General features: G+C 38.6%; 1 protein-coding gene across 1 annotated transcript in view; it reads right to left on the bottom strand.

The window, feature by feature from the left end:
- The window catches only part of DENND11 (DENN domain containing 11), a 36,753-nt gene that overhangs the window by 12,253 nt on the left and 7,522 nt on the right, over positions 1-16,978 (bottom strand). The window contains exons 2-3 of the mRNA XM_063100882.1: positions 9,384-9,483; positions 8,229-8,387 (exon numbers count right to left, since the gene is read on the bottom strand). Of these exons, the coding sequence (XP_062956952.1) occupies positions 8,229-8,387; positions 9,384-9,483 (259 nt within the window). The remainder of the gene's footprint in view (positions 1-8,228; positions 8,388-9,383; positions 9,484-16,978) is intronic.

The following is a 16,978-nucleotide window of genomic DNA, read 5'->3' as shown; positions in this document are numbered from 1 at the left end:
ATGCAGCCCTAGCAAGTTAATACAGGCAAGAATAAAACACACCAAAGCCCTTCTAGCCCATTTTTATTTTCTTGGTGTCCTACAGTTTCCATCAAATGATGAGAAAGAAGCAAAATATAGCTTTGCTGAGCCAGAAGAGGTGTCCCTAATTATGGTTGGCCCTGGAACAACAGTGATTAAAAAATAGGCAACCCCCCTGCCCCTGCAACCTGGCACCGTGGCTTACTCCAGACTATGCCACGAACTGCTCAGTGGCAAGATTTTCACTAACTGGTAGCTAGCTGTTCTGTCTTCACTCCAAAGTGACTTATAGTTCTCATTGTCAAGGTGACAAGAGACCTTCAGGCAAATTTATATTTTAAAAAGAAAAAAAAAATTTTTTTAAATCAACTATATTCAAAAAATGATTACTAACAAATTCCTTTCTGGGTGATAACTCTCTAATTTCAGGCTTCCTATATATCTTGTTTTAAGCCTTGCACAGGAGGTAGCCATGCAATGTAATAATAATGACGATTTGGGAGGGGGCGGCTTATAATCGTTTCTCTCACTCTTACAAACGTCAGTGGGCTAGATGGGAAGTCCGTGGTGGCTGAGTTGTGTCTGGCTATTCTGAGAAGAGGGCAGGTGTCAGATACTCTCTAGGGATGTATGTCAAATTGATGAAGGTTTGATTAAGAGAAAATCACACAATGGCAATCAAGTTCAAAAGTGTTTTCATCAGGACCTGATTTCCCTAAAAAGAACACTGAGAATCATTTTATTGTAATCTTAATAGTATAATTTCTGTGTTAAAGGGGGCTGTATCAAAGATAATTTATGTAATATTTTTTCATTTTCTAGGTTTATTGTTTGCTGATTTACTGCTGAATTGTCTTTTCTGTTTGACTACCTTAAGCTCTATACTTAGACCAAAATTCTAAAGAAAAGCTCACTACTAAGTTACAGTCCTTTCAACAAAAACTAGCAACCAGCATTCTGTCCTTTGATAACCAAGATATCACTGACCGTGACAGAACAAGGCAATACTATAGAGACAAATATAAATTGGCAGTTCCTGGATGAATGTTAAACAACTGTTGTATGAAAGCCTCAAAATTTAAACATACTGTAGATTATGCAACAAATAAGATTGATTACAAACCACAATACCAAGATAAACAAAAATGTACTAAAACAAGGTTGAGAGTGCTGGAAGATAAGTGGGTCTTCAAAGATCATAGAAAAGGAGACCTTCCTAGTGAGCTTATCTATAAGGATGTGTAGATTAAGAAACTACCATACTGAAATGTATGCTAAGCCCTCTATGGAAACTGTCCAAGACATATGACACTGTAAAATTAGAGAATAACTGGCTCAGTATATGCTATTGATCTGAAGTGATGGGCTTCTGGGCCAGATCGAGGATTCTCCTGCAGGACCTGAGATGTTACGGTTCTCCTTAAGTTCACAGCCCTTCACTGATAAAACACAGGCATACGTGACCATGCAGGTGCCCCGTGCAACTAACTCTGCCTTCCCCTACCACACAGAGGCAATAACTCACCCAAAGTAAGAATCAGAGATGGTGTATTCATTACTAATCTGAGTCTGTCTTCTGGCTTTGCAAATACAGAAAAACAGGCATTCCCATTTATGGCTGATGCAGGAACAAAATGATACCACCTTCTTGAGGGTAACTTACAACTTGTATCAAATTGTACACTGTATATACCCTCTGACCCGGTGATTCCATTTCTAGGAATGTGGCCTAAAGAACGATTCATGAATGTGAACAATCATTTTCCCACAAGGATGCTCATGTTTACAGTGGTGAAAAATAAGAAACAACCTAAAAGGCCAATAATAGTGAAATAGTTAAATGAATTGTGATACATCTATGCATTGAAATGCTGTGAAACTGACAAAATAATGTTGAGGACTATTATTCATGATTCACTGAAAGATTAATATACTAAGTTACAAAATTTAGATATTAAATGACATTAATAATCCTTTAAAAAAAACCTAATGTGTATGTATATATTTACACACGGGAAAAAGACTAGAAGGATATATACAACAAAATGTTAATGAAGATATGTCTGGCTGGTGGGATTGTATTTTTTCCCTTTGAGCTTTTCTCTATTTTTCAAAGTTTCCTACAATCATTATATATTAATTTTATAGTCTTTTTAAACTCTTTGTTATGGAAATTTTCAAACATACACTGAAAGTAGAAAGGAGGGAATAATGAGCCCTATATATCTACCACCTAGTTTCAGTAATGATCAATATTTGATCAATACGGTTACATCTATGTCCTCTACCCTACCACCACCACTAGTTTTCCCTGAAATGTCTTAAAGAAAATCTCACATCATAACACTTTACCCATAAATACTTCTGTATGCATCTCCGACTGATAGAGTCTGTTTAAAAAATAACATAACACATAACCACTCTGCCATTACCTCACCTAACAAAGTTAATTCAAACACCTTCGTATAAGCTAATACCCAGTCCACATTCAAATTATACCGACTGTCCCCAAAATGTTATTTCATAGTTAGTTTTGTTTAAATCAAGATCTAGGCAAGGTCCAAAAACGTGATTATGTTTGACCTATTTTTATTCTGTAACAGTCCCTCTTCCCTTTTTAAATTTAATTTTTTAAAATTATGAAATAGTTCTCCAATATCTTCTGATTAATAAGAAATAATCATAGAAAGGACTCTCTAACTAGTGAGACATTGAGGGTAAGAGTTGTAGATGAAACACTAAAAATACAGTTTGTGATATCAGATGTCAGAATGAATATAAAACACAGATTAGGTGCTGCAGAAATAGAGTCTAGTTAATTTATACAAAAGTAATTGCTGCAGTCAAGCACTATCCCTGCCGAGACCTGGGCTTATCTAACTGTGCTTCTTTCTTTTCCTCATGCTCTGTCACCCAAGTCTCTTTTCTCATCTTACCTCTACCCTCTTTAATCACCAAGCTGGAAACCTTTCTAGATATGCCTCAAATTCTAAAAGCCATAAAAAGACTAATGACTTTAAAGAAGAAAAACATCCACATCATAAGAAAGTAATGTTCAAATACAAAAGACAAAGTGGAAAAATATTTTCAATTATATCACAAAGGGCCAATTCCTTATTTTACAACAAAATTCTAGAAATTAATAAGAAAAGGCCGACAACAAAATGTAGCAAAGGCTAGAAACAGTTCACAGAAAAGGAAATACAAATGACTCAAACATACATAAAGGTGCTCAACCTCACTTATAGTGAGAAAAGTGTGAATCAAAACTATACTAATGTACTGTTTTTTATCCACTAGAGTGCCCCAAATCCCAAACTTTCATTTTTGCGTTCATATGTTGTGATGAAACAGGCATTCTCCTGCATTACTGCTGGGCATGAGAAATGGCACAAGTTCTATGGAAAGCAACATGGCTGTATTTATTGAACCACCAATTTCATTTTTGGAAATTTAATGTACAGATATACCACTTGTGTGAAATGATACTTGTTCATGGATATGCAGTGCAGATTATGTGTAACAGCAAAAGACTGGAAACAATCAAATGTCTATCAATAATAAACCTGATAAATAAAGCACTGTCGTTCTATACAGGGCATAGGATACTACTGTAAAAACAATGACAAAGCTCTCAATGTACTGATATGAGATCTCCTGCACTGTTGAATGAAAAAGGCAAGGTGCAAAAGAGCACGTATAACACACTACCTTTTGCATGAAAGAGGGAAAATAAGAATATACATGTGCACTTGTATATACTTGTGTTTATACACAAACTTTGGGACAATACATGAGAAGTTAACAGTGATTGCTATACTGTTGGATGGATGTGGGAACTAGGTGAAGACTTTTCATTTTATGTCAGTGGTAGAGATGGGTGCTCTCTTCTTCCAAATTTCAGATAGTCACATGGACACCCAGCTAAAGACCACACTTCCCAGATTGCTGCTAGGTGTGCCTAGTAACCCAGAGCTGGCCAATGGAATGTGAGCAGAAGTGATGTGTCCAACATCTGGGATTCCTGTGACTTTCTGCTTTCCTGCAGGCTGGAACATGACATGGGGAGTCAGCTTCTACCACATGAACAAAGACAACACTCTAGGAGATGATGTTAATATGAGACAGAAAGACCTGGATCCCAGTATAACCCAATGGAACAGAGCCACCTACCCACACTGAATCGCTTCTCTCCCTCTGGGATAATCACGCTAGAAAAGCTGTACTTCCAGCTTGTTTGAGTCACTACAGTTTAGGTCTCCTCTTTGTTAGAGTAACTTAGTCTCTACTCTAGCTGAAGCAGAAAATGATACCTAGAAATGAGTTACTACAGTATCAAAACTACAATATGGCACTGGCTTAGCAGCTGGAAGGGCAGGATGGTGAGAAAATAGATATTGCAGATTAGAAAGCTGGTAACCCTTGTTATACTGTAGCAAAATGTTTGCTAAAACTTCAATGACTTGGAAGACAGACCCTGTGCCATCTGAATGTGTAGCCTGAGGAAGCACTTAGAAGTAGAATGTTGACGCGTGCTGACTGATGGCCCTGCTGCTTTTACCGAGTGGCTACAAGAGTAAGATGGAAAGAGGCAATAATTGACCAGTCTGGCAAGCAGAAATGGACGGAAATACAGCCTACCAAGGGCAGTGTGTTCTGAGTCCTACAATATAAATCAATCAAGACTAATAATTTGAGACTTGTGGAGCTGGAAAAAGCAATTGCTTCTGTACCCCTCTTATCTTGAGATAAGAATCTCTCTCAAGGCCTCTATGAAAGTCTCCTGCTAACTATTCTTGGGCAGACATGGGAATCAGCCCATTTGTAAATCTCAGATTTAGGGAACAGCCTCAGGGTAGCTGCCATTAAAATGAGGAAGAAGAATGGGCCAAGAGCAGAGACCAGTAACGAATCTGGAATGCGCTGACTTAAAAGCCATGACCCAGAAGAGATCTTTAGCAGTGGATACTTTTGCCTAGAACTGATTAGAAGCAAATAAACCAGAAGCCTATTTAGTTTTTAAGGAACATGTTTGTCACATGCTTGGCCTATAAAGCCTGTGACTTCTCAATTCCTAATGAAACCACGAGGATCCCCAAACCTATGCCAGCAGGAGATGTGCTCTAAAGCTGTGTGACCTCAGCAAGGGCCTGTTCTCCAATGTCTGCTTCGGATGTGGTTGTGGAGGAAAATGGAGAAAGACTCTTGTAGAAGGCATAGTCAGGGGCCATGGAGGAAAACAGAGAAGGAATTCTACACAGCAGAATCAAGGTTTAAGCAAGAACAAATGACTCTGCCAGGACAAGGAGCTACAACTCCTGCTCAGCAGAATTTCATCGTTATGGACTCACGACTGCTGTTCTCAGTTTCCTCTTTTCCAAACAGGAGCTTGTCTTGTCGCTCCTACTCTGCCATCTGTATTACATCTGGGAGGTGAGGAATGGAGGGGCTTGTCTACTCTTTTATAGGCCTTCAGGGTAAGAAGACCCATGTCCTGGTCTGATGCAAAGGATTGCTGCATGTCACACAGAAGTCCTGGAGTTTGGACTGGATGAGACTCTATGATGTCTCCTTTGAGGTGGGAGGAAGAGTACACACAGGGCCAGAGGGGCAAACTGAAGCAGAGGTTGCTAATTTTTTCTCAAAATCCATTCTTTCCTTCTTACAGTTTTAAACCAAAGCCCCAGAATTTTAACTGAACACAGTCATCCACCTAGAGACTACACTTCCCAGGCTACTTTGCTGTTGGGTGTGTCTTTGTGATTGAAAACTTAACAATGGAATATGAGAAGTGATGTATGAACCTTCTGGTTTTTACCTCTTCCCCACAGGCTGGAATATAGAGCAGTGGTCAGCAGCTTTGAATGCTTGGACAAGAACACCTTAGAATACCAAAAAAACATTCCTAGAACAAGGTGGAATAATAAGAAACATGGGTCCTTGAACAATTGTGTGAATAGAGAAGGCTACACATCTTCACCACCTGCCTATCTCTAGGCTATTACATGAGAAAGAATCTTCTATCTTAACTGAGCCATTGCACTTTTGGGCCTCTGTTGTTGCTGTTTAGCCAGGACCCTAACTAATATAGTACCTCTTTACAATTTTTGGTTTTTGAGCTATGAAAATGTTATCGCCTATTTGGGAATTTTGAAAAGTGTCAGGATCCCAATAAAAATGTTCTTTTTTTTTTTTTTTTTAACTCCATAATATTACTTCTGAGACTCAAAAGTGAGGAAATATTTTGAATACAGAAAAAGATACATACATGAAGGTAGTCACCACTGCTCTAAGATATAGAGGAATAGCTTAAAAAAAAAAAAAAAAAAGGAAATATGTTAAATGCTCAACTATAGGGAATAACCAAATAAACGTATGGAACAGCTCTAGTACTACAGAGCTATTAAAATAATCATTAAAATGATAAATATGGAGGACAACGGAGAGAAAACATATGCACATGCAGGGTGTTCCTGAAGAAAAAAAATGCAATGGGAAACCTGAATATCTTTTTACAAAAGGAGAGTTTCCTTAAATTAAAAATAAAAGACATATCTGTAGAGCAAATAGGACAAACTGTCCCAGAAAAAAACTGATTTGGACTAATCAACATTTGGCAAGTTGAGAAACAGCACAGAAAACAAATCTACAGGTATCAGGACAAAAGAGACTTCTCCAAATCAACTAATTTCAGAAGGCAACAGAGCAGTATCTATACAATCCTGAGGCGAAGAAAGCAGCATTCAAATATCTTACATCGGCCAAGGATAAAAGGGAACAAGCCAAATTATGCATGTAAGATCTCAGAGAAGGCAGCACCGATGGTCCTTTCATAGAAAGAAAGGAAAAAAGTGCTCAATGGCAAAATCCAACCAACCAAGAAATAAGTCAAATCAGGAATTCAGGAATGGAGCAAGTTATGGGTAAGCCATGAAAATGTTGTTAAATCCATTTAAATATATAACTGAGACTTAAGACCTGAGGGAATTATGATTACAGAACTAAATGTAATAAATCTTACAATATATAAAGATTCAGATGTGAAGTATAAGATAGAAACTGGGAAGAAATATAATAGACACTGTCTACAGTTGAAACATAACTTAAAAACATCTACACCTACACTAAGATTTGTGTATTTTACTATTTATATGTTATTTCTCAATAAAGTAACGATACCATAACTTCATGTTTTTTATAATCTTTTTTCTTAACTTTGGAGGAATATTTCAAGGACTAATATATCTTATTGTGAAAAAAAAATTTACTTGAAGTTTGACAATTCCTTCAGTTTCATTTACTCTTTTCTTCTGATATATACAAGTAAAATTATATTTAATATACATATTTCATCAAAATAGCCTATTTGATAAAATTAAATCATCATAAAATATTAACCCTATTTTTGTAAAGTTATTTCCATTCTAGAATAACATTCACTAATACTGACAATGGCTACCTCTGTTGATATTTGGGAGGTTTTTTTTTTTATCCTTTTGTACTTTTATATAAATTTTTAAATAATAAACCTGTTTTTCTCACAAATAATAAATTTCATGTTCTTTTAAAGATGATCAAGGCAGATTATGTTTCATAAACACTTTAAAATAATGATGAATTTTAAAACAGCTACCCACATGTTCATTCAGAAAAGGTGCAAATGTGCTAAAATTTTAATTGTATGTCAGAGATTAGAGATAGATTTTCCCCTCAAAATCTGAAATGTAATTAGGTGGCTTGCATGATGAAAAAAAATTTTTAAAGTCACTAACAGTTTTATGCTTCTGTTACAAATTCTCTTCCTATTATCACAAATAATAATAATAATAACACCAACTAATAAATAATTAGGCTTGAAAAGAGATTAGCATCTGTTTGTCTACCTGGGGCAACGAGGTAACCATTATGGCTTAAGGTAAACAAAGATCATGTACATGTCAACAAATTATTTAATTAAACAAAATGGATGCCAGTATTAAATACAAACTGAAAGCAAGATCTATCCAAGCTTTCATTATAGTGTAAAGGATCATCCTGCAGGACACTGGCTGAAAGAAAAGGCCACCACCTGAGGCCTGACACATGCCATCGATGCTCTTGGAAAGGCATCTGTTGTTCTGGCTGTGATCCCGATCTCTGGGGGCTCCGCGCACAGGCACCAGCTGGCAGCTCCTGCTGCCTCCTGCATGTGTCTGCAAACCACTTACTGGACCTGGTTCTCCAGGAAGTGCATGTAGCGGTAGAGCAGCGTGTAGGAAGGCGACAGGATGCCCACAGACTTCATCCGTGCGCCTCGCTCCAGCTCACTTTCCACTGGCATGTTGGCAAAGCAGGCCAGGCCGAAGAAGGGCCCCTTTCGGAAATAGCTAAAAGAGACCAAATAGGTAGTGGGGCTCCAAATCAGACAGAGAAATTTTTTGTTTTTTTCTTTGAGATGCAATCCCAAACAAAACAAATGAACTGTGTGCAGGGCTCTAAATGTCAAAGCTCAGCCTTAAAATACACTTTTTTTTTTTTAGAACCTCAGGGGAGTAATGAATCCCAGCCACTCAACCTCAGGGCGCACAGAGACTATAGAACTTACCAAGGGTCACCCAGGCAGTCAGGACTTGGTCTCTGGAAAGCTTGCTGCTCAAATGCCCATGACCGTGGACACATCCTTTCTCTCCTGCACAACAGCTGAGGACTTGGATGGGACAACCAGGACCCAGATTCATCTTTAGGCACCTCTAGAACTAGGACTCTGTGTTCTCAACATAAACCGTGTTGATTCTTTCCTCCCTTCCTGAGTATCTCATACTTTTAATAGAGCTGACATGTTATTTCCTTCTCCTTTCTCACACTTGTGTTGGTCATAGTTTCAGCCCAATGAGGAGATTAAAACAACTTCTTTATCCTTAAGTTCCTTCTATCTGCTCGTCCTCATACACTCTTAATGCCTCAATTACACAGGACTAAAAACTAGCCTTACTTAAAGCTGGAATTTCAACTTTTAGCACATAAAATGTCTTAAGCTAACCCACCCTAAGCTGAAACCATATTCTTCCATTTTTAAATTTTAACTCTTAAACCTCAAATGAGGTTTTTAATTTTGATTTTTAAACATCAGGTGAGGTCCATATAATTTCTATAAAGTGAGAGAACCACTATGATAGGGATTCTTGAGTTTTTAAGTCACGAAACCCATTGAGAACCTGATGAAAGCTAGAGACCTTCTTGCTAGAAAATTGATATATAAACACAAAACCACACATATGTTTTCAGGGCATTTACACACACCACCTGAAGAACTCTAAGAAAAGTGGGGGGTGGGGCATGGGGAGGAAAGGGTTCAGAGAAGACTTAGGGTCAGAAATACTTACATAAAATCAGACTGAATTTTATGGGATCCACTGGCCATAGACTTGAACTCAACACCTTCAAGATCAATATCCTGAGGTAAGCACCATTCCACCATGTTTCCTGTGGGAAAGGGAGGATACAAGTTAAAAGAAACAAAATCATTCAAAGAAAAGGGCTTAGTACAGGGCTTAGCACACATGGCTTCTCCATAAACATACTGCTGCCTCAGCCCGATCCAGAACTACCGAGATGCTGAAGGGGTGAGCCCACGTGAGCCACTCCAGGGGGCCAGGAGAGGTCACTGAAGCAACCGGTCATCTCGGCTTCAAACGAACACCCTTCTCCTTTCTAGTGAGGATGCTGCCTTTAGTTCTGTCATTCTGCTCAGCCACTTCCAAATCCTCCTTTCGTGGCCTCACTTCTCTGGTTTTTGGGGTTTTTTGTTTTGCTTGTTTTATTTTATTTTATTTTTACTGTCTACCCCCATTTTCTCATCTTGTATTCTCCCCTTAATCCCTTGAGATCTTGTTTCTAGCTCACATTTATACAGCCACTAATGACTTTGAGAAATGCCAGAATTCTTTTTTTTAAGAATAAAATCCTCATCCTCATTGACTTCTTTATGGTATTTGCTAATTCTTTGAAAATTTCTCCTCTTTTCCCTTGATTTCCATGATAGAATCCTATTTTGGTTCTTTTCCTACTTCTCTGGTCAATATAGTTCTGCTCTCTTCCCTCTTTCTTCAAGTTCTTTGCTTCCAGAATATGAGGACTCATTCACTCATTGTTAATTACTGAGTTGATACTGAGCTAGATGTTAGAGATCAAGTCAAATAAGACATAGTCCTTGACCTCAAAGAGATTAGGATCCAGAGATACATGAGGAAATGAGGGGAGACTGGTGGTTACATTTCAGGGGGATAAATGCTATGACAAAGGATGAAGTGGGATTTTAGAACACAGCAACAACCATCCATCAGATTAAGGGAATCAGAGAACTACACAATAGCAGTGTTTCCTAGAGGCTAGAGAAAACACTGTAGAATATTCCCCATTAGTTCATGCATATTCAAAAATTTTCAAAATAAAACACTAAGCTACTTGCGAGATTTCATTTTAGAATTTATTAACAATCCAAATCCTAACTTCCTAGGCATTAGAAATACCATCTATAATCCCAGCAAATAATGCTTTCAGATAATTGCTCAGGGTATCAGAGAATACACAATCCAGTCTCAGGACAGGGCAGATATCACAGAGCATTAACCAATTCCATATTCAACAGTCCAACCCACTTTCAAATAGTTTTTTTTTCAAGAAAGGAATCACGATTCCAATCAACTAAACTATTCACTAAAACAAAAAGCATGAAAAAAGGAATTAAGATTTCACAAAACAGAAAGATTAGAACAATGTTGTATTTGTCAGGGCTAAAGTCAAGAAAAAGCATTCAGAATAAGGGTGACTTTGGGGATAAAGGTGCTCTGTAAGCACCAAGTTTCCCCACATTCCTGCATTTTCCCCCTCCCTCGATCCATTTTTATTACCTCCACAGTCCAGTATTTTTCGGTTTTTTGTTTTTTTTGGTTGTTTTCCCCTTAGGAATGCATTGGGACAGCTACGGAACTTAAAAAGGTGCCAGGGGTCTACCCCAGGTCTACAGAACCACAGTCCCCCTCTCCCTGCCACACAGGGGATTCTGCTGGTGTGTACCAGAGGTGAGAGCCCCTGCTTGAGCCTCATTGTACACAGGCCCTAACCAACATATGGCCAGCACAGGAAAGGGACAGCCTGGGACAAAGATGCAATGGCTCTCAAGGGCTGTCCTCTCCTCACGCAACCACTGCCTCTTCCAGTACCTACTGCCTCATTTCTCCACACCCCCATCCTTACTGGGTTTGACTAGCCCTAACTTAGTTTCTTTCCTCCAACCCAGCCTGTCCATGACTGCTAAATAACTTGTAAAAACTTTAACTTACCTAAACTTTGTATTGAAGTATAATTACAACTATACAACGCAATGAGTTTTCCCAAAGTAAACATACCTGTGAAACCAGCACCCAGATCAAGAAGCAGAAAGAACATGATCTGCACATGACAAGGTTCCCTCACCTCCACTCCAAGTCATTAACCCTCTCTCAAGAGTAACTATTATCCTGACTTCTAACACCATGAATTAGCTTTGCTTTTTTTGAAATTTCTATAATGCAACTGTAGTTTGTATTCTTCTGTGACTGTCTTCTTTTGCTCAATGATTTTTGTAAGATTCATCCATGTTGGTGCATGGAGCAATACTTTGTTCATCTGCTTTGTATTCCTTCACTCATATGCATGTAGCACTTTATTGATCTGCTTAACTATGGATGCATATTTGAGTTATTTCCAGTTTGAAGCTATTACAACTAGCACTGCTGTAAACAATTCTGTATTTGTCATCTGGTGAACACACGTGTGGTGGCTCTCTAACATGCTGACCTGGCTAGGCTGAACTATGCTTCTCAGAATTCCCATCCTTGTAGGATTCCAGATTTGGAAAGCAGAAATGAAGCAGTTGCCATGTTGTGTCTACACCCAGAAGGTCGGTGCAGGAGCTTCAGGCAGCTCACCTGCGTTGCTGCTCATCTGCAAGCTCACTACAGCGGGAGGGACAGCAGCCAGGCCTGCTGACGCTGGGGCCGCCTTCCCTTGGATCCCCCTGCAGCTTCTCTGACTTAAGACAGCTCCATAATGCAAAGCATCAGCTTCTGCTACGGGACACCCACATTGCCCAAGCTGGAGACAGTGATGGACCGATCCACGTTTCCATCCATCCGTAGGAGTTCCAGCTTGTTCTTCATCCTAACTTTACCTCTTCCTCCATAACTGTCTGCCCAGTGGATTTCAAGCTCCACCATCAGACACAAAGACAACAGCCTCACACATACTGTCTAACCAGCTCCCACAGTTGGATAAGGTCAGATCCCTGGAATAAATCCTTCTCATATCTCCTAGTTGCTCTGTTTCTCCGACCTAACCTTGACTGACACAATATGAACAACACATTTCTGTTGACTACTCCCCTAGGAGTAGAACTGCTTCAAAGATATTTACATCTCTGAAAACTAAGAAACCTTCAATGATTCCCAGAGCAGTGTCTCACAAAGCTTATGTTAACGGGGCTTCTGCAAAAAAGAAAAATAAAAAAATTATGTGAAAAGGATTTTTTGGCCAAATTATTGGTTAAACAGAGACCGACACTTTCCTTTATTGCAGAACTTCCCAGAGCCTTTAATATGCCACTTTGCTTTGTGAATCTCTATGAGAAACACACAGTTCTTAATGTTCTCCAAAATTATTTGGCCAATAAATCTATTTTTAAGGAGCATTCTAAGAGACAAATTTTATAGGAGGGTTTTTGTTTTGTTTTGTTTTTTAGAAATGCTTGCATATCATTTGTTGTCCCTCAACATCTACTTTTCCCTTCTTATATGGAATAGAACCCGCTATTTTTTGCTTGGTACACGGCCTCCCAAAGGAAAACTATGTTTTTCAGTACCTTCTTGAATATAGGTATGGCTACATGAGTTAATTCTGGCCAGTAGAATATGGACAGAAGTGAGGTGTCTAGTTTCCAGAATGTGTCTGAGTGGGAAGGAGTACGCTGCCCCTTTCCCCATCCTGCTGCTGGAATGTGGATGTGGTGACGTGTCATCGAGGGATGACGAAGCCATAAGCCAACATGAGCCTAGGTCTGTGAATGACCTCGTCGATCTGAGCCAGGATTCCAGCCCTAGGCCGGCTATCTCTTCACTGTTACGTGAAAGAGAAATAAACTCCTATCTTGATTAAGCCAATGTTAATTTGGGTCTCTGGTATTCATGGCCAAACCCATGTCCTACTTAACACAGCTGACCTAGAGGATAAAGTCCTTATTCCTTATCTTGGTTCTCAAAGCCCTCCTCCTTGCTTCTCTGTGCCTGGCCAATCCTAGCTGTACAGAAACTGAAAGAATCAGAGGGAGTCATAACCCTCTGGTTCGGGAAGAAAGGTCCATCAGGATCACGCTGGTGGCTCACGGAACAGGGCACAGGTTCCAGGACGCCACTCTGGGAAGAGTTATCTTTATCCCACAAGAAGCACATTTCTTTTAATACACTCCTTGAATGAAAGGAAAGTAGATACAGCTACTACAGCCTCTATCCCAGCCTACTGTCATGGCTTCTTAGACATCTGTCTCCCCAGGAGGCTGTGAACTTCTAAATGGTGAGAACTTTGCTCGTTTGTCTTCATATCCCAACATGGCACAGTATGTGCCTACTAGCTCAGGACAGAGTGGGCATTAACCCCCCCCCCCCAAAAAAAAACCAAAAAACAGCTATATTAAGGATAGGCATGTTTTAAAAAAGCTAACTGATGAATTAGTGCTAATTACCCTAGGAGCAATAATGATATTATGGTTATGTAGGAAAATGCCTTTATTCTTAGGAGGTTTATACTCAAGTATTTAAGAGTGAAGTATTACCATATCTGCAACTTACTTTCAATGGTTTAGGGGAAAAAAATACTGTAGTTCCCCTTTATCCTAGAGGGATACGTTCCAAGAGGCTCAGTGGCTGCCTGAAACTGCGGAGGGTACTGAACCCTATATATACTGCACAACACAGTCGATCTGACAACAGAGATGGGTACTAAGTGACAAAGGAGCGGAGAGCAGATACAGCATGGATACGCAAGACAAAGGGATGATTCATGTCCTGGGTGGGACAGAGCAGGACAACGCAAGATTTCATCATCCTACTTAGATTGGCTTGCAATTTAAAACTTTGAATTGTTTATTTCTAGAATTTTCCATTTAATATTTTCAGACCATGGTTGACCACAGGTAACTAAAACTGCAGAAAGCGAAACCACAGATAAGGGGGACTACTTTATATAGTCAGTTCTACTTTAACACTTGCTGAATTTGTGTCAATGCAATTAATATATTAGGAAATAATTTGAGCATAGGGAATTTCACATTTGCTTATGCTATAGACTCCATGCAATCCCAATCAAAATCCCAGTAAATTATTCTGTGAATATTGACAAATTAATTCTAAAGTTTATATGGAAAGGCAAAAGACCCAAAATAGCCAACACTACACCGAAGAAGAATAAGATTGGAGGGCTAACACTACCTGACTTCAAGACCCACCGTAAAACTGTGGTAATCAAGATAGTATGGTACTGGCAAAACATTAGACAAATAGCTCAGTGGAACAGAATACAGAGCACTGAAACAGACCTACAAATCTGGTCAACTGGTCTTTGCCAAAGGAGCAAAGGTGATACAATGGAGAATCTAGACATAGACCTTACATGCTTCATAGAAATTTAGTCAATATGGATAGTAGACCTAAATGCGAATTGCAAAAGTATAAAACTTCTAGAAGATAACATAGGAGAAAATCTGGGTGTGATCATGGGTTTGTCAATAAGTTTTTACATATAATACCAAAAGCATAATCCATGAGAGAAAACTCAAGTTAGACTTTATTAAAATGAAAACTTCTGATCTGTGAAAGACACTATTAAGAGAAAAGACAAGCCACACACTAGGAGAATGCACTTGCCAAATACATATCTGATAAAGAACTGTTATCCAGAGTATACAAGGAACTCTTAAAGCTCAATAATAAGAAAACAAAAAATCCAATTTTAAAAATGGGCAAAAGATCTGAACAGACATCTCATCAAAGAAGATATGCAGACAGCAAAGGAGCATATGAAAAAATGCTCCATATCACATTTGCATCAGGGAACTGCAAATTAAAACAACAGTGAAATACCACTATATACCTATTATAGTGGCTAAAATCCAAAACCTGAAAACACTAAATGCTGATGAGGATGTGGAGCAACAGGAACTTTCATTTGTTGCTGGTGGGAATGCAAAATGGTACAGCCACTTTGGAAGACAGTTTGGCAGTTTCTTACGAAACTAAATATGCTCTTATCTTATGATCCAGCAATCATGCTCCTTATGTCTACACAAAAGCCTGCACACAGATGTTTATAGCAGCTTTATTCATAATTGCCAAAAACTGGAAGCAACCAAGATGTATTTTAATAGGTGAATGGAAAGATGAACTGTGGGATGTCTATACAATGAAATACTTAATTCAGCAACAAAAAGAAATGAGCTATCAAGCCATGAACAGACATGGAGGAACCTTAAATGCATATTACTAAATTAGAGAAGTCAATCTGAAAAGGAGACATACTGCATGATATCAACTATGTGACATTCTAGAAAAGTGAAAATTACAGAAACAGTAAAAAGATCAGTGAGGAAGGAGGGATAAATAGGTGAAGCGTAGAATTTTTAGGGCAGTAAAACTATTCTGTATGATACTGTTACACCACATGGATACATAACACTGTACTTTTCAAAACCCATAGAACTGTTCAGCAAAGAATGAATCCTAATGTAAACTATGAACTTTAATAAATAATAATGTATTGATATTGGTTCATCAATTGTAAGGAATATACAACATTAATGCAAGGTGTTAATGACAGGGGAAACTGTGTGGGGTGGGGGTGATACATGGGAACTCCTTACTTTCTGCCCAATTTTTATGTAAATCTGAAACTGCTCAAAAAATAAAACTATGAATGCAAAAGAAAATCTAAGTCATGAATTAACCTAGGTTAATTGCCCTAGGGGTGGTAATGATATTGTGGTTATGTAGAAAAGATGTCCTTATTCTCAGGAGATTTTTTTTTTTTTTTTTTTTTTTTTTTTTTTTTTTTATATATATATATATATATTTTTTTTTTTTTTTTTTTTTTTTTTTTGTCTTTTTCGTGACCGGCACTCAGCCAGTGAGTGCACCGGCCATTCCTATATAGGATCCGAACCCGCGACGGGAGCGTCGCCGCGCTGCTAGCGCAGCACGCTACCGAGTGCGCCACGGGCTCGGCCCTCTCAGGAGATTTATACTGAAGTGTTTAGAAATGAAATGTTATGATGTCTGCAACTTACTTTCAAATACTTCAGCCAAAAAAAAAAAAAAAAAAGTACATATATCCATATCCACAATCGGTTCTGCTACAATGCTTGCAGAATTTGTTCCAAAGAAATTGATTGGAAGCAACTTGATCAGAGGAAATTGTATGTTTGCTTATGCGTGATTTCAATTGTGAGAAACACAAGGTGAACATAGAAAACTATACCCATCTGAATAAAGCCACGTAGGAATACACAAAACACACCCCCCACCAGGCCTTAAACTTCTACCTTGACCTCAGGTCACGAGTGTTTTGTGAGCCGTGCCCATCCACCTCTACTGTTATGACTTCTGTCTGATTGCAGATAGCCCTTCTTCCACCATTTCACAATCACTCACAAGCTCAACCCTTGCAACGCTCACGTCCATATTACAAACTCCAGGTCTTTTTAAGCTAAACTTCCATATTAATGGACTATCTATGTATTGCTTAACCATTTAACATACTTAAAACTGTCCTATCATTTTTATTAGGTTCCTATCTTTTTTTTAATGTGTCACTGACAAGGTTTTTGAGTGTTGTGCCCATCACCCCGTTTCTCATAAGCCTTGTGATTTTTACTACATGATTTTTCATAGCACAG

Source organism: Cynocephalus volans, chromosome 6 (assembly GCF_027409185.1).
Source record: "Cynocephalus volans isolate mCynVol1 chromosome 6, mCynVol1.pri, whole genome shotgun sequence".
In the NCBI taxonomy this organism is placed as follows: Eukaryota; Metazoa; Chordata; class Mammalia; order Dermoptera; family Cynocephalidae; genus Cynocephalus; species Cynocephalus volans.
Note: the sequence above shows the minus strand (reverse complement) of the source record. Positions and strands in the feature narration are given on the sequence as shown.